This window comes from Carassius gibelio, chromosome B25 (genome assembly GCF_023724105.1).
Source record: "Carassius gibelio isolate Cgi1373 ecotype wild population from Czech Republic chromosome B25, carGib1.2-hapl.c, whole genome shotgun sequence".
In the NCBI taxonomy this organism is placed as follows: domain Eukaryota; kingdom Metazoa; phylum Chordata; class Actinopteri; order Cypriniformes; family Cyprinidae; genus Carassius; species Carassius gibelio.
The window spans coordinates 7,742,022-7,765,773 of record NC_068420.1 but is presented as its reverse complement, the minus strand read 5'-3'; the positions used below and the strand labels follow the sequence as shown (position 1 = coordinate 7,765,773).

The 23,752-nt window shown below is 38.4% G+C and overlaps 2 protein-coding genes across 6 annotated transcripts in view; one reads left to right on the top strand and one right to left on the bottom strand.

Moving 5' to 3' along the window:
* furinb (furin (paired basic amino acid cleaving enzyme) b) overlaps nucleotides 1-3,622 on the top strand; it is an 88,592-nt gene extending 84,970 nt beyond the window's left edge. Inside the window, exons 15-16 of the mRNA XM_052598183.1 lie at nucleotides 66-194; nucleotides 2,521-3,622. Coding sequence (XP_052454143.1) covers nucleotides 66-194; nucleotides 2,521-3,173 — 782 coding nt within the window. The 3' untranslated portion in view covers nucleotides 3,174-3,622. The remainder of the gene's footprint in view (nucleotides 1-65; nucleotides 195-2,520) is intronic.
* A 1,596-nt stretch (nucleotides 3,623-5,218) lies between these two features.
* Nucleotides 5,219-23,752, bottom strand: part of man2a2 (mannosidase, alpha, class 2A, member 2) — a 42,214-nt gene continuing 23,680 nt past the window's right edge. For 4 of the 5 annotated variants that reach the window (XM_052598177.1, XM_052598176.1, XM_052598179.1 and 1 more), the window contains 14 exons: nucleotides 23,518-23,720; nucleotides 21,176-21,358; nucleotides 20,894-21,008; nucleotides 19,870-19,937; nucleotides 19,630-19,795; nucleotides 19,298-19,534; nucleotides 18,129-18,251; nucleotides 17,937-18,051; nucleotides 17,721-17,854; nucleotides 17,432-17,573; nucleotides 14,877-15,010; nucleotides 13,381-13,575; nucleotides 13,070-13,183; nucleotides 5,219-10,801 (listed from right to left, as the gene is read on the bottom strand). In XM_052598177.1, coding sequence (XP_052454137.1) covers nucleotides 10,649-10,801; nucleotides 13,070-13,183; nucleotides 13,381-13,575; nucleotides 14,877-15,010; nucleotides 17,432-17,573; nucleotides 17,721-17,854; nucleotides 17,937-18,051; nucleotides 18,129-18,251; nucleotides 19,298-19,534; nucleotides 19,630-19,795; nucleotides 19,870-19,937; nucleotides 20,894-21,008; nucleotides 21,176-21,358; nucleotides 23,518-23,720 — 2,082 coding nt within the window. In that variant the 3' untranslated portion in view covers nucleotides 5,219-10,648. Of the gene's footprint in view, nucleotides 10,802-13,069; nucleotides 13,184-13,380; nucleotides 13,576-13,830; nucleotides 13,909-14,876; nucleotides 15,011-17,431; nucleotides 17,574-17,720; nucleotides 17,855-17,936; nucleotides 18,052-18,128; nucleotides 18,252-19,297; nucleotides 19,535-19,629; nucleotides 19,796-19,869; nucleotides 19,938-20,893; nucleotides 21,009-21,175; nucleotides 21,359-23,517; nucleotides 23,721-23,752 lie in introns of all 5 variants that reach the window. The other variant, XM_052598180.1, reaches the window with a different exon arrangement.

Here is a 23,752-nt window from a genome sequence, read left to right as displayed (position 1 = left end):
GTGAATGCCATTTGTGTTTTGGCTGATGATCAAAGCATCTTTAAAGTTCAGTATCATTTCCACAGGCGTTCTTTCTCAGTTCACCCTCATCTTATACGGCACCGGCTCCAGTGCCACAGATCCGTCCATATCTGATTACACCCGGCCTTCAAACAACAGCTGCAAAACCTTTGACACCCAGCAGATCTGCATCGGTAAGACACACACACACACACACACACACAACCCTTAACAGACAAGCTTTTCTAGGTGGTGACATTCATGACTAGAAGGAAATATTTACACACTCAGTAATTCCCTTGGCAGACCCTCTCTGTCATATAGAAATCTTCATATGTCTCAGTATGACTGCGTTGTGCTTATGAATATTAATATATGTTTATGAGTATACATATTGCAAAAACGCTTGAAACTGATGCCAGAGAGGTTTAAATTAGATAAACTGTGCATTATTAAAGAAGTGGAGAAGTTCTCAAATCCTCAGCCCTCTTCTTGATGTGAGGTCGTACCTTCCTAACCTTCAGAGGGCAGTAAACAATCCTTAATTTGTTCATCAAATAAAAAAGGTTTATTGTTCAAAGTTGCTGATGGATTTCTCTATCATGACTCCATATTGTTCCTGCAGTCGAGGACAAACTTTGCTAATAAGTTATTTCACTCATTTTTCATAAGGTGTTCTTGCACTGTTACTCTAGGTGGTACTGAATTTCACTAGGTGAATCATTTGTCCCATTTGAACCAAAAATGAGAGCACAACATGAAATGACCTTATTATCTATAATAAATGTAGCTGGTCTTATTCCAGAAACATTCTCTTGGCAATTATGCAAATGCAAACGTGAATGCTTAGCTCATGTATTAAAAGTGTGCAGACTGTAGCTTAATGTGTGTTCTTCCTCTACTACAGAATAAATTCCTTCAAATGTGTGCACCTTTGTTTTTGACAGGGTACCTAGTTAAAAAGATGCTGACAGTTTAACTACCCTTAAATACCACCATGACAGCAGTTCAGCAGACAGGTTATGCTAATGCCCGCTGTTTGCATGTTATTTTTTAGATATCAAATGTGCCAACATTTTACAATAGGGTCAACACAATATTTAACTAACAGTGAACAATAATTTTACACTACATTTTTCATACGTTACCACATATATGTGTGTGAATGTATATTTATATATCTATTTATATTTATATTTATATATATATATATATATATATATATATATATATATATATATATATAATCCTACTTATTTTCTGAATTAGATTAATCCGACAAAATAAAAAAATGTAAACATATTTTTAATTTAACATTCTATCTTCAAATTAATGTAGAAACAACATAAAGACAGTATATTTTGAATATTTGTTTATGGCATTCTTTAATGACTAAAGGCGAGTATCACTGATACCAATACTACTAATATCTCTAAGATATTGTAAATTTTTTCCTAATATTTAACCATTGACTTTAGCCATTCAGCATTACAGTAAGAGTCCCCAACAACAGGTTGACATGCATGCAAAGTCAAAAAACACATTCATTGTCTTATAATATGCATTTGTTTTTACCTTACTTGCTCAACAACTCCCAAACGATTCGCTCAATTAGTCATTTTTCCAGACCTCTCCTTTGTGTGATGCTAATCTGCGTTGATTGGACCGATTGTTCTCATTTTCTTTTAATCGTGCCTGTAATACCTGACAAATCAGCATTTGTGAGAGCAGTGCTGCTTTGTGTACAGCGTTACCAGGGAAACCGCTATTTTACCACTCCGAAAACGGAAGCTAGCAGCAAAGAATGAATTTGTATTTTCTTGATTTCATTCTAATTTCATTTTAAAAATTCACCTTCTAATTCAAGTGAATTTAAAACGATCTTCACATAAACCCATCATAACAGTCATATTTACCTGTGCCCTTCAGCAAGTAGGAAATATACAGAAATTGAATAAATGTATCAAACACAAATCCTTAAAGCTACAAAAGTTATTGATTTCCTCTCTTTTTTTTCTTTTGTTCTTTGATTAACAGAAATCACAACATATTTATTATTTGGTTCATTTGCTGCTATTACCTTAAGGACTGCCACTGCTGAACGTGACGTGAATGTGTGTGTGTGTGTATAAATATATATAATACACATACATTAATCTATTCATATATATCTTACATGGCATGAATATAGCTGTGGTAGTTGGCATGGCCGAAATTATAAATACACAAAACATTTATTGCCAATTTCATTAATTACTCTAATAAATGTAAAGTGTTGGCAAAAATGTTTATTTCCATATTCACTTTAATCTCAACAACATTTGAAACCAAGTTTCTCTTCTGCTGACAAAACCCAATGCTGCATGAGCAGGGCAAACTAATATTAACCAATAATATCCTAGCTCCATCTGTTTTATCTCAAAGTTGTCACATTATGAAAGTAAAATCAAGTGCCATTTCATGTTCGTTAAGGATTCGCAACAACTGCAATTAAGCGTTCTTTCGATCTCTGTTTTCCAGAATGCAGCACTGGTTTCTTGCTGTTCTTGCAAGGCTGCGTGAAGTCCTGCCCTCCCGGCTTCAGCTCGGGGCTGCAGTATCTCAACTTGTCGTTGGATAACTGGGTGGAGCACTCTACCGTACAGGCGTGCCTGCCCTGCCACCCATCCTGCCTGACGTGTTTCGGGTCCGAGGAGAGCGAATGCCTTTCCTGTCCCTCCCACAGTCACTTGGTGGTCACTTCTTGTTTGCACCAGAACCAGCGACAATCGGCCAGCATTCCTGTGCTCCAGCACGAGGTGGATCCGATCTCGGATAAATCCTTGAACGAGCCTGGCTTTTCCTCGAGATTGCCGGCGCTGGTGGCGGTGCTCAGCTGTGCCTTCATCCTGGCTACATTCGCAGCTGTTTTTATGCTGCTTCAGCTGCACTCCGGAGCAGCCAGTGCCCCGTTCTGCCGGAGGAAGAAACTGCCGGTGATGGACACGGGCGGAGGAGGGATACGAGTAGGCTTTGGGTTCGGACTCGGCCGGGGGAAAGTGTCATACCGGGGGATTCCCACTGTGTGGGGGGACGAGGATACGGCGGGAGGAATGAACTCTGAGTCAGACAGCGAAGAGCTGGAGTATCACAGCGAAAAGACTGCTTTTATACGGACTCAGAGCACTCTTTAACGCCCCACTTAGATGTTTTTTTAACATCTGTCTTCCTTGTACTGGGATACAGAACTAGTCTGCACTACTCAGACTTATAGATCCACTGCTATGTTTGTGTGTGTGTGTGTGTGTGAGAGAGAGAGAATGCCTTAATGAGCTATAATAGTGCAGTTGCAGTTTGACGAGTTTGACCCGAATGCGATTATATTAAGGACATCTCTGCGGCACTGAATGACTCTTCCCTTTATTTTCACTTTTATTTGTCTTAGTGGTCTAGCTCTAATGCCCTGAGATTTGGACCACTAAACACGATCAATACCATCAGTGTGTGTGTGTGTGTGTGTGCGAGCTCCAGCTGAGTGCGTGAAGGCTTTGAGTAACTTTGAGTGACTTTGTAACACAACAAAAGGGCTGTAATTTGTTCCAGTCAACTTTTATTAAAAGTTCGGACTGTTTTATGCACAAAACTTCTTGCACTTCTCTAACTTCCATCGCGGTTACATCACTCATCATTTGTGCGACCCTGACAATAAAGTCTGCGTTATGCTTTCTTTGCTAGTCAAAGGCAGCTCTGGGAAAATTCCACTGATTCGATCAGGAATGATTTATCTGCGCATAATTTCTGTTGCAACAGTGATGTAGCAACAGCATCAGCAAAGTGAACCATAACAGCAAGGAATTAGATAACACACAAACCTCTGCCTGCTAAGAGCCTCCGGCACGGATTCAAAACAGTGGGAATCACAGACAAACAAACGATCGAAATGCTGAACTGAAACACAGCTCGATGTGCAGAGATCTTATCTGTCAGTCAAGCAAGATACAGTACGGTCTTAGGTTGATTTGAGGTGCCCGCGATCCGAAACACCTTGATAAACTTCACATTTCTTATTTTATATGTCATAAAAATAACTTTTGACTTTACCTTTTTAGATAATTTAGGTTTGTTTTGTCTGCTCTTGTCTCTAAGCTAATTAGCACGTACCTTAACAAATGGCTCAGTGAATTTCAATTATGGGTTTTCAGTAGTAGTGTTTGAACAAAAAGAAAGCTTTGTCCCAGAGGTTATTTTATTGATTTTCACATTGGAGTTTGACTTCAAAACTTGTCAGTGCTAACACAAAGGAGCCTCAAGAGGAAATGTGTCATATATTTCCCAAAAGGTCAGAGTCAGCCCTGAGACATGAGATTTGTGGAGCTCTGGTTGGACATTTTTTATATATATATATATATATATAATCATGTGACATTTGAGTGGTACAAAGATACAATGGCACTATAAACCATACAGTTCAACTGTTCCAAAAAGCTACTATGCTGCCTCCATAGGTAGCTACTTTCTAAGGAAGCATGTTAAGCAAAAGAGGAGCTTGTAAATAACAGATTCGGAGAGCCCTTCATAGGAAGCCACAAAGACAACACAACTCATAATTCATTCAAATAGAATTGACTAGCATGCAGCTATGCTAATGATGCAATTAGAGCTGTAGTCGGGCCATAAAAGTTAGGCCCGACAGGACCAGAGCCTGACAGGTTTCGGCCCATGCCCTAGCCCGAGCCCGACAAATAAATTTTGATTGACAGCTTTCTAAAAGCCCGAACTCGTTTACAGCCCGACATTATTCAAATGTGTGCGCACACACACAGCTCTTCTGCCTTTTATCAAGATTATCGTGTTTTAACATAATTTATTCATAACTAACGTAGACTAGACCACTTGGGAGTTGGAATAAAGAAATAAAATAAGTCATCTGTGACATCTTAACATCTCAGCACTCTAAATAGGCAAAGGCTCATTTAGCCTATAAATAGACCAACGCACCAATAAAAACTAGTCTTTTTTAACAAATTAAATTAAAATTTTAAATTAAGATGGGTATTTGGCAATAACGAAATCAAGATAAAGGCTCCGCCGGATTTTCTTCGCCACTAGCAGCTGACATTTAATAAAAGAACAATGCCAACATTAGCATGAATACTCTGTCCACATTAACATAAACACACTTTATTGTAAAAAAAATAAATACATACCATGAGCTGCATAAAAACATAAACAGAAAATATATCTTTATAATCATAGGTTTATTTGCTTTCATATTTCATGTGTAGAAAAATGTTTCTCTTCTTTTATTTCCAGAAGGGCAAGAGATATGATTACATGATTGACAGGTCTAGAGTGAACGCGCTCTAACACTCAAACTCTACAGATCACATTATTCAGATGAAAATTAATAGAAATGTTATTCTGTATAAAGAACATGAGAATAAGTCTGTCCTTAACTCAGCATCCACTCTCTCGTGGGAAAAAAGTCCTATACCTCTGTTTTTTTTTTTTTACACTCGTGGTCAGTACAGTCTTCTGAGCTTTTAGTACCCCGTCGACCTTTTGGGTAACACCAGTTGCTCTGGCCACGTGACGTAATGCTTAAATCTTATTGGACGGCCTGTGTTTTTGCTTCGCGAAACTGAAAAGATTTGTTTGGTAAAAAAAAAAAAAAAAAATTATTAACATTTTCGGTGTGCGAATGTTCGTGGTCTATGTGGAAGCATCCATAGGATTCTGTTTTATTCCAGAGCGTCATTGCGTCTGATATTAGTTTAGCTTTTTCACGCTCGTTGTGGAAAGACCTTTACAGTGATGCATCCTAGAAGGAAGCATGATGTTGCTACCAATCTGTTGGATCACCGAAACATGTCCATGATGCCTTAAAATGCAGCCTCATTAGATGCCATTCTGTGCTATTTTAGCATTTGGTAAAACACAATAAGCGTTCTTCATTATAACACATCTTTCAGCATTGCATCACAGCATTTGATAGTTTTGTGTCTGTCAATACTGCAGTCATTAAATTAATTACAAACATCTGTTGCATTCGTGTTTTATTTAATGAGATTTAAAAGTACTTGAATATCTGTTGAAACGTTTGGTTATTTATTGATGCCAATTGGCCATAATTCGCATGGAGAAACGCACCATTGGGCTAAATTAATAACGCACGCATTATGCACTTCGCTACATGAGGCGTGCAGCGGGTGATCATCAATATTTCATGTGCACTTCATAGGACGGCCTAAAGTTTCCACGTTTCCATGACGGCAGAGGAAAACTTACACCGACTGTTTTTCATTCCATCTCCCAGAAGAGGGAGGAGAGAACTAGTTTATGGAAATGGCACATTTAAAATGCTTTCCATAATTAGTTCAGCTGGGAGGAACTGGATCTCATATTCAGCGCTGGAAGCTTTTGCCTTCTTGGCATTAAAAGTTAGACTGAGACTGCTTCATGCATACTAATTGAGCAATGAGACAGAAATATGGATGGTCCAGCTACTGGTGAGGGTGGTGTCATGTTGTTCCTCATCTTCGCTGCTCTTCTAAGGCAATACTGGATATATATTTCCCTCATGCTCAGCTCACTCCCATTGATTTGCCATGCGACCGCCAATGTAACAAGCTTGTCTTTGACTAATAGTACAAGAATCAGTGCTGTCGACTGTTGTATTTTTACTTCAAGTGCTGTGAATATCTGCAGAGCGCACCTTATTATCCTCCTTAGATGTTCCGCAATGGTTTAATAGGTTTTATCAGACTCGTTAATGGTCCGAAGGAGAGGCACAGATCTTCTGTTCCTGCGAGACGAGGGCACTTTTTCTGTTCTATTGAAATGATTCTATTAGGCTGAATTTAGCGCGATGTATTGTGTTTGTCTTGTTTTTTGAGGAAAGGTTCAATGTGCTCTTTGGAGGTGGAAAAGAAAAGGTTGTGCAGACATTCAGAATGAGTAGGTGGTGCCAGATTGTTTGAACTGAAGCTCGACGTGCATCCGAAGCAAAATAGAAGGAATTTCAGAGCTGGTGTGAGGATGTTTATTCAACACTTCAATGAGCATATCAGATGAGTTGCTATTGAGTTCGGCTTAATTTTGCAATAAGCATATTGTTTATGCACTTACAAATATGCTTTGATCTTATTTCAGTGAAAAGTCTGTTCCAAACCGGTTTTCAAATCTTCAAAGCACATCAGATGTAGTGAACGATCTTCACAATTCTCTTTGCTATAAAATGAATACACTCAATCTCCAAAAATAAAGTGTAGCAAAACTGCTTCATGTAATTCGTGTGCTGTATTCTGAAACCGTATGATATATTAGTGCAAGAGACAAAAGGGAATTTCAAAGGGTCGTTCACACCAAAGAAGACAAATATACTCAGTAGAGGGTTATTATTTCACCCAAAAAATTATTTCTGACATGAATTACTCGCAACAATTTTATAGCATTTGACACCAATGGATGGTAACTGATTATTACAAGTGCCTTAAAGGGATAATTCACCCAAGAAATTCTATCATTAATTTCCTCCCCCTCGTGTCGTTCCAAACCTGTATGACGTTGGTTCATCTTCAAAAAATCAAATTAAGATATTTTTGATGAAATCCGAGAGCTTTCTTACCCTGAGACAGCAACGCAACTGCCAGAAAGGTAGTTTCATTGTTAAATTGTTCAAATTGTCTGTGTTCAACTGTTATTTCATGAAACTACGAGAATATTGTTTGTGCATAAAAAAATAAATAACGAATAACGACTTTTGAATAACAAAAACACTGACAGCCAATCAGAATCCACCAGCTTCGAAGAGCTCAAGCATTTAAAGTGGCAGATGACAAAACTGCAGCGTGCGTTTATAATAAGCAGACCGTTACTGTGTGTTTTTACATATGCTATACAGTTAACATTCTTGGTGTCATTTTTGAATATGTAAAATCAATTCCAGAACTAAGGCAGAGGACAATTTTCTGTCATTATAATGTCTTGCATTTCTCAAAGACTGCTTCAGAATACAGCAAGAGTAATATGAAATACTTCCTGGAGCTTTTTCACAGCCCATGGGCATTGTATGGGAAAAGTGCAGCTAGGACATTCTTCAGAGCTTCTCATTTCGTGCTCCATCTGGCAAAGAAAGTCTTTTGGTCAACATGAGGGCGAGTATAAATGACAGCATTTTCATTCCGGTCTCAACCAATCCCTCAAAAACGTCTCCAGCTCTATCAGTGCCTCTGTCATTTTATTAAAGTCCTCAGTGGTGAGATTGAGTTTTATTTCCATCTCAGATTTATTAAGAAGAATTGCCTCTTTCTCAAACGCCTGGGCTCAGGGAGCAAGCTGCTCTTTTAGTACACAAACCCGTCTGCTGTGGAGGAAACCGAATCTGGTCTCAGCTGAGCGTGAAAGGGCATTGAAAAAAAAAAAAATAACAACCACCATACAAACAAAAAAGGCCAGTCTGACTTCAGTAGACCTGTCAGCACTGTGAGAGGACAGCGGTTTTTCCAGTCCTCTCCAAAGGCTGTCTAGTAAATCAGTTCTCGATATCCCGGCTCTCACAGAGGATGTTTAGATATAAAAAGCATCTATTGTGAGCTTTTGTTAACTGAACTCAACATTTCACACCCCATGCCATTAAATGCAGACAACTCCATCCTGCCCCCTGTCTGCGCTTCATAGCACGACAACAAAGCTTCAAGACATCTGACAACAATGGAAAGCCGATTCTAATGCAAAATCTCACTTCAAGATGTGAATCACTCATCATGTGGGATATTTATTAAACATCCACTTTAATGTCTTTGCATTTGCTTTTACGAGTCATTTTTTATGAACACACACTCTCAATGTCAAACCAAGAAAAAAAAAATAAAAGAAACGACAACAAAAGAATAAATTAACTTCTCGTTTCAATATCATTTCTTTAAAAAAAAAAATCCATCTCAGAACACACAACAAATAAAGGACATCTAACAAAGAGATCTGCCAGTATGAAACACATATGCACAGTAAAAACAAGTATGGAAATGAATCAGACCGGATTACAGGAGCAAATGCGAGCTACTTTGGGCGCCAGAATGTGTTCCAAAGCAATCAGAGAGACGTTTGGCACTCCATGCTCAGAGTTCCTCCTGCAGGGAATTATCTTCCTGATAGGACGCTACTCCGGAACTTGATTAGCTTGAGAAGCCGGCTGATGGCCTGACTGATGTAAATGGACGTGGGCGCACTACAGAGAGAAGTCGGTATAAGTGAGAACATTGTTCTGTAATTTCAGATTTTCCCAGGGGAGACAGACGGACCGGCTGGGAGAGGCGAGACACAGACAGCATTCCCATGTTCAGAATTGTCAGATTCAAACAAACCGAGGTCACAAAAGCCAAAAAGGGAGGACTGAGATGGCTCTGCTACACATTACAGATGGGTTTCCTACAGCGAGATAAGCCCTAAATGCAGTTTGTGTGGGAAATGGGCTAAATCTGAGCACAGGAACCCGTCGCTACCCGCACTACAATCGGATATGAGTTCCGTTTACCTGAAAATACTGTGAGAAGGTATATCAAAGCAAACAGGTCGATGACTAAACTGATCTAAGTCTTGAAATAAGACGATCTCTGCATATCTGTTCCCGAACTGCATTTAAATACGGCTCAAACCTGCATATAAAATGACAAAGTATAAATGCACATTCTGCGGCTTGTTACTATGCCAGACGCGATCAAAACGGTACAAATAACAAAAATGTGTTGTGGATAATCCATAGCTAGCTTATTAAGAAGCAGCTTTATTTATTAACAGAAGATACGGTGGATAAAGATTGTAAACGTCAGCTCACGACGCACGATTTGAGGCCAACCAATGAAAGCGCTATCCGAAGACCCCAACCGATGTTGGATCACAGACGTCTTCTTCTGTCAGCGAACGGTCGGGAGCCATTCTGAAAGAAAGATCTGTAAATGCCGCATCTGTTACAGCACTGACAGCCTTCGCAGGCCAAGCTGGGTGATTGACATTCATAGAAAGAAAAAACATGCGGCCGCCGAGCGTAGGCAGAACCGTCCACAGCAGAGATAAAGAAATAAAAGAACGACAATGACGCAGATTCAAGCGTAGCTGCCAAGGCCTTAGGAATAGAAAACAAATTAAATGGAGAAACCAAGCTTCACATATTGCACCGAGTCCCACAATTTTGTATAGAGCCAGTTGTGTATGTAGTTTTGGGTTATTTACATACAGTACGAACTCCAGCGATGAAAGAAGCAATAAATGAGAAACTGTCAGCAGTTCCAGCCAAAGACAAAAAGGGAAGAAAAACAGAGCTAAAAAAAAAACAACGCTCGGCACTGCTGGAATAAAAAGATGTTCACCGATTAGTGCTCGTCTGATAAAATCTTTCTGAAAAGACAAGAGATGTAAAAACACACACGGACATTCTTATCTCAGCACCCGGGCCGGCTACCAAATCTGACTTTGGCTGGAACGTTCTCATCCTCGAGTGTTTATTTTCCATTTTGCGAGGGTTTAGTCAGAGCCTTTGCGTTGATTCAGATGCATTAAGTCTGGATAAACAATCTCCAAAAGAGTTCTCTGCTCATCCAGCTGTGGTTGTCTGCTTTAGCGCAGGTTCCAAGGGTCCACACGGAGAGCCCGGTTCTGGTGCAACCGTGTTCTAGCACAGCTTGAGCTTGTAGGCGGAGATCTCCATTGGCTCCAGATTGATGGAGGAGTCGTTGGAGAGCGGAGGCTGAGAGTGCATCAGAGACAGAGACATGGGCTGCAGGAGATGAAGATCTAGCCCACGGAACAGCCCCGAAATGGAGAGCTGGGAAGACAGATCAGAGACATTATACATAATAAAACATAATAAAGCTGTTGTGGTTATCCTTGACTTTCACTGTATAAACAAACAATTCTGAGATGTTTCTCAAATTATCTGCTATGTTCCATATTTAATGCAAGTCCATTGTAGCTGAACTGTTATATATATATATATATATAGGAATTAATTAATTAATTAATTACATTTCTAAAACTACAATTTGTAATGTCTTCTTGATACTTTCTCATTAACACACACAAAAAATATCTTCAAATAATCTTTGGTGGATATTTTCAAAGTAAAAATTATTTTGCGATTAATCAGATTAATTAATCGAAATATCATGCAATTAATTAGATTAAATTTAATTGACTGAAAGCCTTAAAAATTACTAAACATTAAATGAAAATGAAAACTGAAAATATACAAAAATAAAAGCTAATTCAAAATATTAATACAAATGATAATAGTACATATAAATAACACTAAAACAACTGACATTTTAACACTAGAAATATTTTAGAAATTAATAATTAAATATATATATACACACACACAAAACACACTCATTCACAAATTAAAAAATTCATGTTTATGATATGCTCCCCCTCAACACATTTGACACCTTTTAAAGGGTTACTCATCCCCAAAATGAAAATTTTGTCATTAATCACTTACCTCCATGTCGTTCCAAACCTGTAAAAGCTTTGTTCATCTTCTAAACACAATTTAAGATATTTTGGATGAAAACCGGGAGGCTTGTGACTGTCCCATAGACTGCCAAGTAAATTAACACTGTCAAGGTCCAGAAAAGTATGAAAGACGTTGTCAGAATAGTCCATCTGCCATCAGTGTTTCATCCGTAACATTATGAAGCAACGAGAACACTGTTTGTACAAAAAGAAAACAAAAATAATGACTTTATTCAACAATTCCTTTCCTCTGTTTCTCTACACATCACCATATCACCATTTTGGAGATTATGAGCTGAACGCAGGCAGCGTATGTTCTTCTGAGTCAGTTTTCTTTCTAATCAAACATAAATATACATAACAAAATTATTTGTGTACACAACGTATTCTCATCATAATGTTATGGTTGAACCACTCATGGCAGATCATCTGACGATGCTGGACCTCGACAGTGTAACTTACTTGGCAGTCTATGGGACAGTCACGAGTAGTGGTGGCACGGTTCGCTAAAAAAAAAAAAGATGAGATCTGAACAGCACACGTTAATATGTGTTTAAACTAAACTCATTTAAGCTTTGTCAGTTTAAACATTTAAGAGCCAGAGGATGCGCAGTGAGGAGATTTGTGCACGCAAACCCGCGCCTCAGAATGCGTGTAAAAATTAAGCTCTCTTTTAAGTATTGTGTTTAAATGGACAAATTCTGACAAAGAGTATGTCAAAATGCCTGTTTTGGTAAGTATCCTATAGCAGACAGAGCCGGCTGAACGCAGGCCACTGTATCAGTGCATTCTCTTAAAGTGACAGTCTTTATATTAATCGAACAGCAACAACAAAGAAATCACTCACTGTTCTTGATTAAAAAGCTTTTATAACTTAAATAAAGAGTTCTCTTTAATTTATACAGTCCAATATGCAATGCTGTTTTACATTTGATTACTTTATTCAATTTCTGTACCTAAAAACTTATGTTAAACCTACCTAAAAACAAAAAATCAAACAAACTGAAAATCACTGTTTATTGTTTGTATCTTTACTCTGTTGTATTTATTTGTGCTGTTGCTTGTAGTTGGATAGAATATTATTATTCTTTTTTTTTTTTATTAGAAAGTATAGTTTTTCCATTAACATAGCACATACTGGACTGCACCGAAACCGTGACTCTAAAACCGTGAAAAAAGTTTAACCTTACCCCCCATAGTCACAAGCCTCTCGGTTTTCATCCAAATAGGGCTGGGCGATATATCTAACTTATGATCATGCGCATCTAATCAGTAAAGCTGCTTCCTTGATCACTGCTGAAATCGCCATCACCTGCTTATAATTGGAGTGGCATTTAATAGACAGAGCTGTAGATCGCTGACAAGCTACGCAATATCGCGTTCATTATCGCAGATGAATCGCCTTCGATAATGAACGCGATATTGTGTAGCTTGTCAGCAAACGGCGCTTTTACGGGGTTTGGAACGACATGGGGTTAAGTGACTGATGACAAAATGTTCATTTTGGGGAGGAGTATCCCTTTAAGTCTTATTAGTGTAAGTGGTTTATTTTATTTTTTTCTCAAGTCAAGACACTGACCTGGCCTTGTGTGGTGGTACAGTTGAAACCAGGGTTCTGGGCCTCCAGACCACAATCCAGACCCAGTCGATGGAGGAGCAGAGCCGTGTAAGGAGACGGAGCGTGAGCGTCCTGCTGAAAAAAATGAAATGATACCAAATAAATGCCAGTGAAAATAAATCCCCCAATAAAACCACCAGACCACAAAATCTCAAACCCTTGAAATGTGAAAGTTTTTTTTTTTCCCCATTTACAAACTCAAAGTCCTCATCAGTTTCACAGCAGGCGAAATCGATACTAACACACATTTCTCTCCCAGGGCTCTCATTTACCAGGCTTTGGATGCTCCTGAGGTTCAGCAGGTGGAAGTCGCAGGGCAGGGTGCCAGCCAATGGAGCGAAGGTACGAATGGGCGGCACGCCGTGTTTCCAGGACAACACGGGCAGTGCCAGCACCTCATGGTTCAGGATGGTGGAGGTCATGTGACTGAGCAGCGACGGGAAGCTGACAGTTCTGCTGTCCACCGGCTGCAAAATACAGACATGCATCAGGTAACTCCCTAGGGTCACGGTACGAGATGAGCTCAGTACAGGATCTAGCTCTACACACTACTGATCTACAGCCTGTTATAATGTAAAAGCTCTGTGGGCACGGCAGCACAGGCAGAGATAGTGGACAGGAAACGACCTTTAGCCTCTTAATCCAGGTGCAAACCTGTCCCTTGTTGCTAAAGTAACAAGCTGAACTAGGGCTCCATAAAACTGCTACGCCGCTAACGTTACCTCCTCCTGGCCGTCTCCTAAAATACCAGCAATGATTTTGTTTATGATGTTGGTGACTCTGGCATAGGAGCCAGCAGGCTGCATGCATGAGGAGAGAAAGACAGGATGATAAGTGATAGACAGACAGAAACAAAACAAAAAAAAGAGGTTATGAGGGAATGGAATGGAAAGAAACACAAGGCGGTGCTTTGTTAACCCCTAATATATATATATATATATATATATATATATATATATATATATATATATATATATATATATATATATATATATATATATATAAAAATCCTTGCTTTATATATTTTTATTTTAAAATTATTTTATTATTAATATATACTTAATAATACATTTGCAATACATAATATATAGTGTTCAATATAGGACACTGTATTATTTATAAACTGTCAGGAGACAGCATGATTAAAATAAAAATATATATTATTTAAATCAGTCGGAGTCTGTGTGTAAAGCCCTTTATCTATTATTACACACTTGGAGTGAGAAGTGAAGATACTGTCCCCAGAGCCTTCACACAGCTCTCATGAGTAACAATAGTGTGCCCCCTACAGGACACTGGGTGGAATGAGCATTTACATACCCCTGGCACTGGTACGGGACACCTATATTCTGGTATGCATGACCAGATCTCTGATGCGAAGCTGAAATTGCAGGCTCCAATCAGATTAATCAACTGCTAGGATTCTCGCCAGTCGGGGCGCGCAGGGTCTTATCAGTCAGCCAGGAAATAAAACTGTATTAAAAATGTAGCCGGCTGCACTTCGGAGAAAAATCCAGTCGTGGTTGGTCTCATCTAATACTTCACATGTGCTTGAGGCATCCACTAGCATGTAAACTACAGCTATGTTCTGCTTTAAGTGTATAGTTTTTATTATTATTATTATTATTATGAGGGGGGGGGGGGTATATAATTTGCATGATTTGTTTAATTTACATTACATCTTCACAGAAGAAGCATGTACTAATGCAGAGTCGGAGTTTGACTCCGGTTTGGTTCATCTGTATCCTCGTATCCAATCAGAGCTCACCTTTCCAGCGCCGCTCCTCCTCTCCAGCAGAAGACGGAAGCGATTGGCCGTTCGTTTGTTGTCCTTCAGACCCTGCCCCAGACCCCTGTTATCGTCTTGCATCAGTCTGCGGTCCAGGATCACCTCCAGCTGACCTGCAGGGAATGGAAAGAGCGTACGAGAGAAAGGATGAAGAGAGAGAGGACGGTAATAGCATAGAGCGAGGCAAAGCATTAGACAGTACACTCTCTTCATCTTCATTATGGGATACATTGCATCAAATCAATACAGAAGCAGAGCACAGTGTCCCACTGTGAGTGTTTTCCTCCTCCCGACCGTCTCAGTCCCTGATTCATGTTTCATCCTGCTAAGAAACTCACTGCTATAGACCTCAAAGTACCAATGTTTTGGAATCGAGTCAATACGGAATTGAAAACAGCATAGCGAGGAGAGTTTTTCTCTGTATTGTCAGCTCAATTTGGTACATGGGTGAAAAAAGTTTGATTCCTTCTATGGTAAAAGCTCAGCTCGTGAATATTAATTAGGACATGCTTTTGTGTCTTTGTAACCTTCTTGAAGCATCTAGCCACATAACAGAATATTAATGAGCCAATTAGTCAATGCAGTTCAAATTTATGTAAATAATAAAGTAGTGTGTTTACTAGGGCTGGATTTCACAATTTGATTCGATTCTCATTCACAAGCTTGCGATTCGATTCGATTACCTATTTGATTCGATTCAATATTGATTTAAAAAAAATCTAATCAACTGATGATGTAAAGTATAGTAATGTAGTACCAACTGACTCTCATGAATAATGTTGAAGGTTAAAACTGACTGATTTGTTAGTTAACTTAGAATATATATTACTAACTGATAACACTTAATTAAGTTTTTAAAATATTAAAGTTACAAATGCAAAGTATTTCTTTTTCAATTAGTTTTATATACAGTACAGAACAAAGGTTTGGAAACATTACTATTTTTAATGTTTTTGAAAGAAGTTTCTTCTGCTCATCAAGCCTGCATCTATTTGATCAAAAATACAGGAAAAAAATGTAATATTGTGATATATTATTATTAATTATTATTAATTTTTAGGATCGTTGTCACATGATCCTTTAGAAATCATTCTAATATGCTGATTCATTATCAAAGTTGGAAACAGTTCTGCTGCTTAATATTGTTTCAGAACATGTGATACTTTTTTAGGATACTTTGATGAATAAAAAGAAAAAAAAAAGAAAAAAAAAGAAGCTATGTTTTTCAAATATACATTTTTTGTAATAACAATATACACTACTGGTCAGTAATTTGGGGTCAGCAATTCTTCTTTTTTTTAAATAAAATCAATACTTTTATTAAGCAAGGATGTGTTAAATTGATTAAAAGTGATAGTAAAGAAAATATATTATTAGAATATATCTTATTATAATTATTATTATTATTTTTTTATAAATGCAGTTCTTTTTAACCTTTTATTCATCAAATATATTAGACAGCAGAACTGTTTCCAACACTCATAATAAATCAGAATATCAGAATGATTTCTAAATGATCATGTGATTATGGGATGTTACATGTGACACTGAAGGCTGGAGTAATGATGCTGAAAATTCAGCTTTGCATCACAGGAATAAATCATTTTTTTAAAGTATATTCAAATAGAAAACTATTATTTTAAGTTGTAATAATATTTCACAATATTACTGTTTTTTCTGTATTTTTGATCAAATAAATGCAGGCTTGATGAACAGAAGAAACCTCTTTCAAAAACATTAAAATAGTAATGTTTCCAAACTTTTAGTCTGTACTGTACTACATATACTGTACCAAAAGTTTGGACACACCTTCTCATTCAAAGAGTTTTCTTTATTTTCATGACTATGAAAATTGTAGATTCACACTGAAGGCATCAAGGGCTATTTGACCAAGAAGGAGAGTGATGGGGTGCTGTGCCAGATGACCTGGCCTCCACAGTCCCCGGATCTGAACCCAATCCAGATGGTTTAGGGGTGAGCTGGACCGCAGACAGAAGGCAAAAGGGCCAACAAGTGCTAAGCATCTCTCGGGGAACTCCTTCAAGACTGTTGGAAGACCATTTCAGGTGACTACCTCTTGAAGCTCATCAAGAGAAAGCCAAGAGTGAGCAAAGCAGTAATCAAAGCAAAAGGTGGAATATGACATATTTTAAGTTGTTTCACACTTTTTTGTTATGTATATAATTCGATATATAATTCCACATGTGTTAATTCATAGTTTTGACGCCTTCAGTGTGAACCTACAATTTTCATAGTCATGAAAATAAAGAAAACTCTTTGAATGAGAAGGTGTGTCCAAACTTTTGGTCGGTACTGTAGTTATAGTACATACAATATAGTTGTCATTAATAGTTCATTAGTAAGAGTTTTTTTTATTATTATTATTATATGATGTTATTTTTAAGTTTATGTAAATAACATCCGAGTAAAACCAGTGTTTAATTCCATTTTAGTTTTTGCACCAAAAAACAAAACAAAGAAACTATAAATAAATTTGTGAAAAGATTTGTGTCACCGTTGCAATATCTACTCACCGCTGGCCAGGCTGCTGACTCCCAGTGCCTGGGCCGTGTGGAGCGTGAGCCTGTATTGGCTGTCCTGAATATATGCCATGGCAGGCATCGGGTAGAAATTAGCCTGCAGTGGAAGTTTCTGGAAGTACCGGCGAGGCTGGATCTGACGAGCAGGGAAAACACAGAGCATGAGCTTGATTATCCGGCCAGAGAGCAATCTGAGTCTAGGACGAACAGTGGCTGACTGCTTCAATAAAACCAAGATTATTTTAAGACTCCGATGAACAGTGTGTGGACGTGTGTACTTCACCTGGAAGCCGTTGAGGTCTGTGTAGAAAGTATCTCCGCTCTGAATGTCGGTGACCAGCCGCATGGCCAGCTCCTTGTTATTCTGATCTCTGATGTCCACCATGGTGGTGATGTCCAGAGAAAGACCATCGACTCCTGAAGTCATATGTCAGGAAGAACTGATCAGTCAGGGCAGAGATGTCCTCACACGAGCGAGACAGATGGATGGAGAGAGTACCTGGAACATTATGAATGCGGACCGTCTGCTGGAAGTGTTGATAATGTGCCACAACCTCGGCGAAGAGAGGCCCTTCCACCACACGCACTACAGGGGCTTCTCTCTGCGAATAAGGCTGAGGGCGAGCAGAGAGGGAGGGGTTAATTGTTTGGTAAATTGCTTTTCGCCCCAGTCAAGACTAACAGACACTACCTTGGCATTTCCATCCGGCAGGAAGAGATAGGCCCCGCTCTTGTCCTTGGAGGGTCGAGTCCCGTATGTGAGGAACTGAATCTGTACCCTCACCTCCTGAGGATCGTCTTTACGTCGAACGCTCTGATGGAGAAAAGAGAATTAATCACTGTAGACTTCTCTGCTGACTCAGACTCTAAAAAGACGACTCAACAGCATATGTACTACAAAAATAGGACAGGGATACGTTTCATTTCTTTTGGCAACAATAAGAAAAAAAAAACACTTGTCCAGATGACTGAACATAAAAATAGACTGCTGATGTCATAGCTGGGAAACTTCATTTTTTATTACCATGAAATATTTGCTCGGTGGCGCTGATTTTCAGCATTTTTTTTTTCTTCTATGAGGGCAATTTTTTCTAGTGGTGCACAAATATTCAAACTTATATTAACTTATTGAAAAAATATTAAATTTTTTCTTTAGATTACAAAAAGTGAATTTATACAATATATAATAGCTTATATACAATATAGAATAATGCCAAAAAATTTTTTTTTTCATATATTTCAATTGAATATTGGCTTATAACTGATATTAAAATTCTATACTATTTTACCCAAAATAACAAAACATAAAAATATATTTAAAAAATGATAAACTATAGTGAATAATTCTAAATGCTACTATAAAACAGTAGAATACAGTATTCAAAAATGACATTTAACAGTGTTATTACATTTTTACTACTTTAAAGATTAAGTGCGCTTTGCATGACGGCAAAGGTAATCAAAATTGTAAGAAATTGAGGAAAAGAGCATGCATAAATAAATATCAGCTGATATGTACACATACAATATAGACTGACCAATAGAAATTCCTAATATTTGCAGATATATGCATATTCATTGCACATCTTTATATTGTGTATTCATAAGAACAAGCAGGAAGTTCCCCAAGAATGAATTGCGCCGTTGACTGAATCATTTGCTAATGCTCTCTGGTTTGTCTTAGCAGTGGATTTACTTTAGAATTTATCCAAATGAGATAACAGTGTATGGTGTAAACGAAATAAAAACAAGCAAGGGAATTAACTCCTCTTCCTGGGGCATTTCAGTCACTTTAGTGGCACCCTCCCCTCAAGCCATGGTTATTTTCTCACTTCACTTCCTAACTCAAAATCATCTGACCTCCAGCAGGCCTGTGGTTCCAGAGAAGCCCAGAGTGAGAGACTGGCTCTGGATGTAGAACGGCTGGGCGTCCACCGTCTGTGATCGCACGGGCAGAGGCTCCAAACCCCGTATGCTCTGACCCCGTCCCGGGATCCTGAGCAGCGTATCAGAGCGCAGGGTCATGGGGGAGTCAGCAGAGTCATACAGGTGGAAGACGGCCAATCCCAGAGCGGGGAGGCGTGCCATGAAAGAGGCCTGAACGGAAACAAAAACAAAAAACAAGAAAGAGTGTAGGTATTGAAACTAACTTTCTTTAAGATCCAGGAGCGAATGGACACAATTAAACACACCTGGTAGACCTCTCCACTCATCTCAACGGCAGACACCCACTGCGCGCTCAGCTGAACCGGTAAAGTCTGCCCGTCTTCAGTGAGCACCCGAACTCTCACCGAATTCACCAGCACGGTCACCACACACAGACGCTCCTGCTCCACGGGGTTAAACAGCACCAGATACCTGAAGAAGAGGAGGAAGATCAGATCTGCACACCGAATTGAATGTGTTCAAGATCTACAGAAGACACATCTTACCTGGGAGAAGATTCCAGCTCGATAAGAGTACGCTGCGGGAGAGAGTCTTGTGTGGCGCGTCTGTCGTCCTGCAGTCACATGAACAGAGATCAAAGGTCAGACTCTTTTTCACCAAAATCTTAGATAATGTTGGTCACATTGGATTATACCCTACTGCTCGCATGGTCAAAACTGGCCAGCCAAACAAAATCTCATATGCATTGCTCATTGTTATTCAAAACCAGTCATAAGCAGCACAAGCCATAGCCAACAATACATTGTATGGGTCAAAATGATCGATTTAGGTAAGGTAAGGATTGTTTCTTAAAGATATCTTGTAAATTTCCTACCGTAAATATATAAAAACATAATTTTTTATTAGTAATATGCATTGCTACATTGTAAAAAATGAAAGTTTTGGGGGTTTTCTAAACTTAGTTTCTAAACTAAGTTGGCTGCCTTAAACTTTAAAGTTTTCTCAACTTTTGATTTTTTACAGTGCAAGAACTTAATTTGCACAACTTAAAGGTCGATATTCTCAATATTTAGATTTTTTATTTTTTTTTGCATCCTCAGATTCCAAATCAAATAGTAGCATCTCAGCCAAATGGAATGCTTATTAATTCAGTTTTCAGATGATATAATCTCCAGTATGACTGGTTTTGTGGTCCAGGGTCACACATTATTATTATCAAATACTGGTTTCAATATTTTCTTGTTTTAATGAACAGGTTTTGTATTGAATCCGATTAATCACAGGCCTCATTTATCTACGCTTATGCACCTGTAATTAGCCAAATTATTGAGAATTATTATTAATCAGTTCCTAAGAGAAATACAAAACCTGTAGTCATTTAAATTAAGTTGACAAAAAGACCAAAGATTCAAGATTTGGTCATTATTTCACATAATGAGAGATTTGCAAGCAATTTGTAAAGGGATAGTTCACCCAAAACGACGTTCCCAAACGTTTTTGACTGGGAACGCCAAATAAGGTCAATGATTTTCAGCTCAGCACAAGGGTTAAACACAAGCTGTTCCTCACCGTCTCTAAGAAAGGCTCCGTCTGGAAGAAGCGATAAATGTCTTTATTCTTTATTACCAGGAAGTGTGCAGCATTAATGATCACTCGTTTCAGACCGGCCAGAGAACGTAATAGCCTGGGGGGGGGGGAGAAACGAATCAAGAACCGCTTACAAATCGAAACTCTAAAAATGCTAAAAATGGTCCATTAAAGATGATATTTCAGTAATAACACCCTGAGAGACTTCCTTGGATCTCCAGATCAGTTCATGCGGATCAAATCTGCAAGCTCCGATTCAGAGACCTGTTTCCGTAGTCGATGACCACAGCCTCTTTGGCGGTGCCCGTGATGGCATCGTGGTGCTGGAACAGCCCTATGTTGCGCCTGGCATCGGTGAGGAGGGAGTAATCCGAGACGGGATAACGTCCTTCCAGTCCCGCACGCCGGGCGTGAGCCACCGCCAGGCTGTAGAGAATCTCTGCCCCTCTACAGCAAACACAAAACCATAGAGTCTTAAATCAAACCGTTCATGATGCCGAACGAACAGCGAGAAACGAATGATAATAGAATTAAAGACTAAGTAATGACAGTAATTACGCAATGCCTCGTGCTTAATTCAGGAGATAAACTTGTCACCCACGTGGAGAATAACTATTTTAATTTTTCCCCATTAATTAATGCCGCAGAGAACAGGCCTTTATTTAAAGCATAATTGAATCTCTGGCAACTAAACCCCGACACTTTCCAAAATTGCTAAGATAATGGATTAAATTCAGATACCTCGACGGCAGTTTGTCAGTGTAAATTCAAACGTGTTGGCAATTAAAAATGAAAAAGCTCCAACAAAACCTTGTTAGCATACTACTGACTGAAAGCTACTTGTTGAATTGTTAACAATGTGTTAAATAACAGCTTTATGTAAATATACTCTTCCATCCCCTTGCAGAGATGTTTATAAATGAACAATTCGTAGTTGATTTTGGTGAAAAGTGCAAACACTTTATTCACAGACTCAAATTAAAATCACATTTTAATGAAATGCTGGCCAATAATGATAAATAATTTATAGCTTTTTGTAATTTATAGTGATACATATTTATAGTGATACATATTTCAAGTTATAGCAATAAATGGCTGGAATATAAAATGTATTATTTTATAAATAAACATTAATGTAATTAAAATTAATATTTTATAATTACATTATTAAAAAATAAAACAAAAAATTTAAATTTAAATGATACAAAAAATATTTAATTTAGGCATCATGGCATTGAAATGTACAGTAATGACAAATGAATATTAATTGGTCATGTAAAAATATGTAAATGAGCATAAACAATTAAATATCAACAGATATTAAAGAATAAAAACCAGCTACAAACTATAATGGTACTGATGCAGGGTGCATCTTAACAGTTCGAGATATTATTAGGCATTCATTGGATGTTACACTACCTACGTTTCCATTACCGTTTTAATACACATTTAGAAGTATCGCATCTGAAACAAGTGAAGGAAATGGCAAATTTCGAATTCGCAAAAAAAGTTTTTAACCCTTGCTTGAGGTGGTTTTTGTCTTGAGCGACAAATGGTTAATGTGAATAATGGGAGATGAAAATGTATTTTCAGGATAAAGTCCTCCATGCACATCAAAAACATCATGTGACTTTACGCGACGACATAATCTGTCTAACCAGCGGACCGATTTGTTGCACAGCATCTGAAATGTTATAGTAATTCTGAAAGGCCTGAGCAAAGTCGTCAGAGTATTTCTGTATTATTGCCTCCCAGAATCGTTACACGACTGCCTTCCCGAACAGAACGCATCCACGGAAACAGTGACCATTTTCATTGTGTTTTGTCTGATCGCTCTTAGGGGCCGTTTACACAACGACGTTTTCAGGCAAAAACTGAAAACTTTTTATGCGTTGTGCCTGTTAATTTCATGACAATGGCATTTTGGTGACTGAACAAGCATATTTGCAAGTTTTAGAAAATGCCATTTTCGTTTTAGTTAACACCCAAAAAGGGAATCTATGAAAAACGTGACGCCATGCATAGTAAGTGTTAAGTATGTAGACATGCACAGCACATGTTGATTCTAAAGGTTAAGTGTGAACAAACATGGAATGGTTGTTACTGTTAAGAGTTTGTTAATGCTTCTTCAGCAAATTGTGGATTTACTTCACCAATATTACAACCAACAGCAGACACACATCATATACACACGGCAGCAGGTACTGTTTACTAACAAAGTGACAGCGCCAACTACTGGCCTGGAATACGTGACACAGCGTTTTGGGGTGTTGTCGCATACATGTGTAAACACAAATCGTTTTGAAAACGTAGGCGTGTATGTGTGAAATAAAAAAAAAAAACGCAAGGGAAAAACGTTTCAGTTTTTGATTACATCGTTGTGTAAACGTAGCATGAGACACAAGTCATTTATAATATATGAAAGTAATTATATTCAGTGACTTCTCCCACTTTTTTTCTTCTTGATATTAATGCCAGTTTACCAGGAAGTGACGATGCTTATTTAGAAAGTGATGGTGCTTATTTGTAAATGTTTTATGCAACATTCCAATTATGCGCACAAGTTAAATTTGCAACTTTGCATGGAGACCCAGCCTCTGACTAACCGTAGGTGAGATTCTAACACACGGTCCAGGTTTTTGTAGAAGGGACGTGAGGTGTAGTATCCACTCCAGTAGTGGTCCTCTCTATCCGCATAAGCGAAGAAGTCCCCGCTCAGCACAGGGTAATCGGGGGGTCTCGTCCCCGGAGGGACCCCTTTAGCCTTGTACACTGCATTAAAGTAATCTGTCAGCGTCGCAAACTGGGCCTGAGAACACAGAGATCTACTTTCAGGGCAAT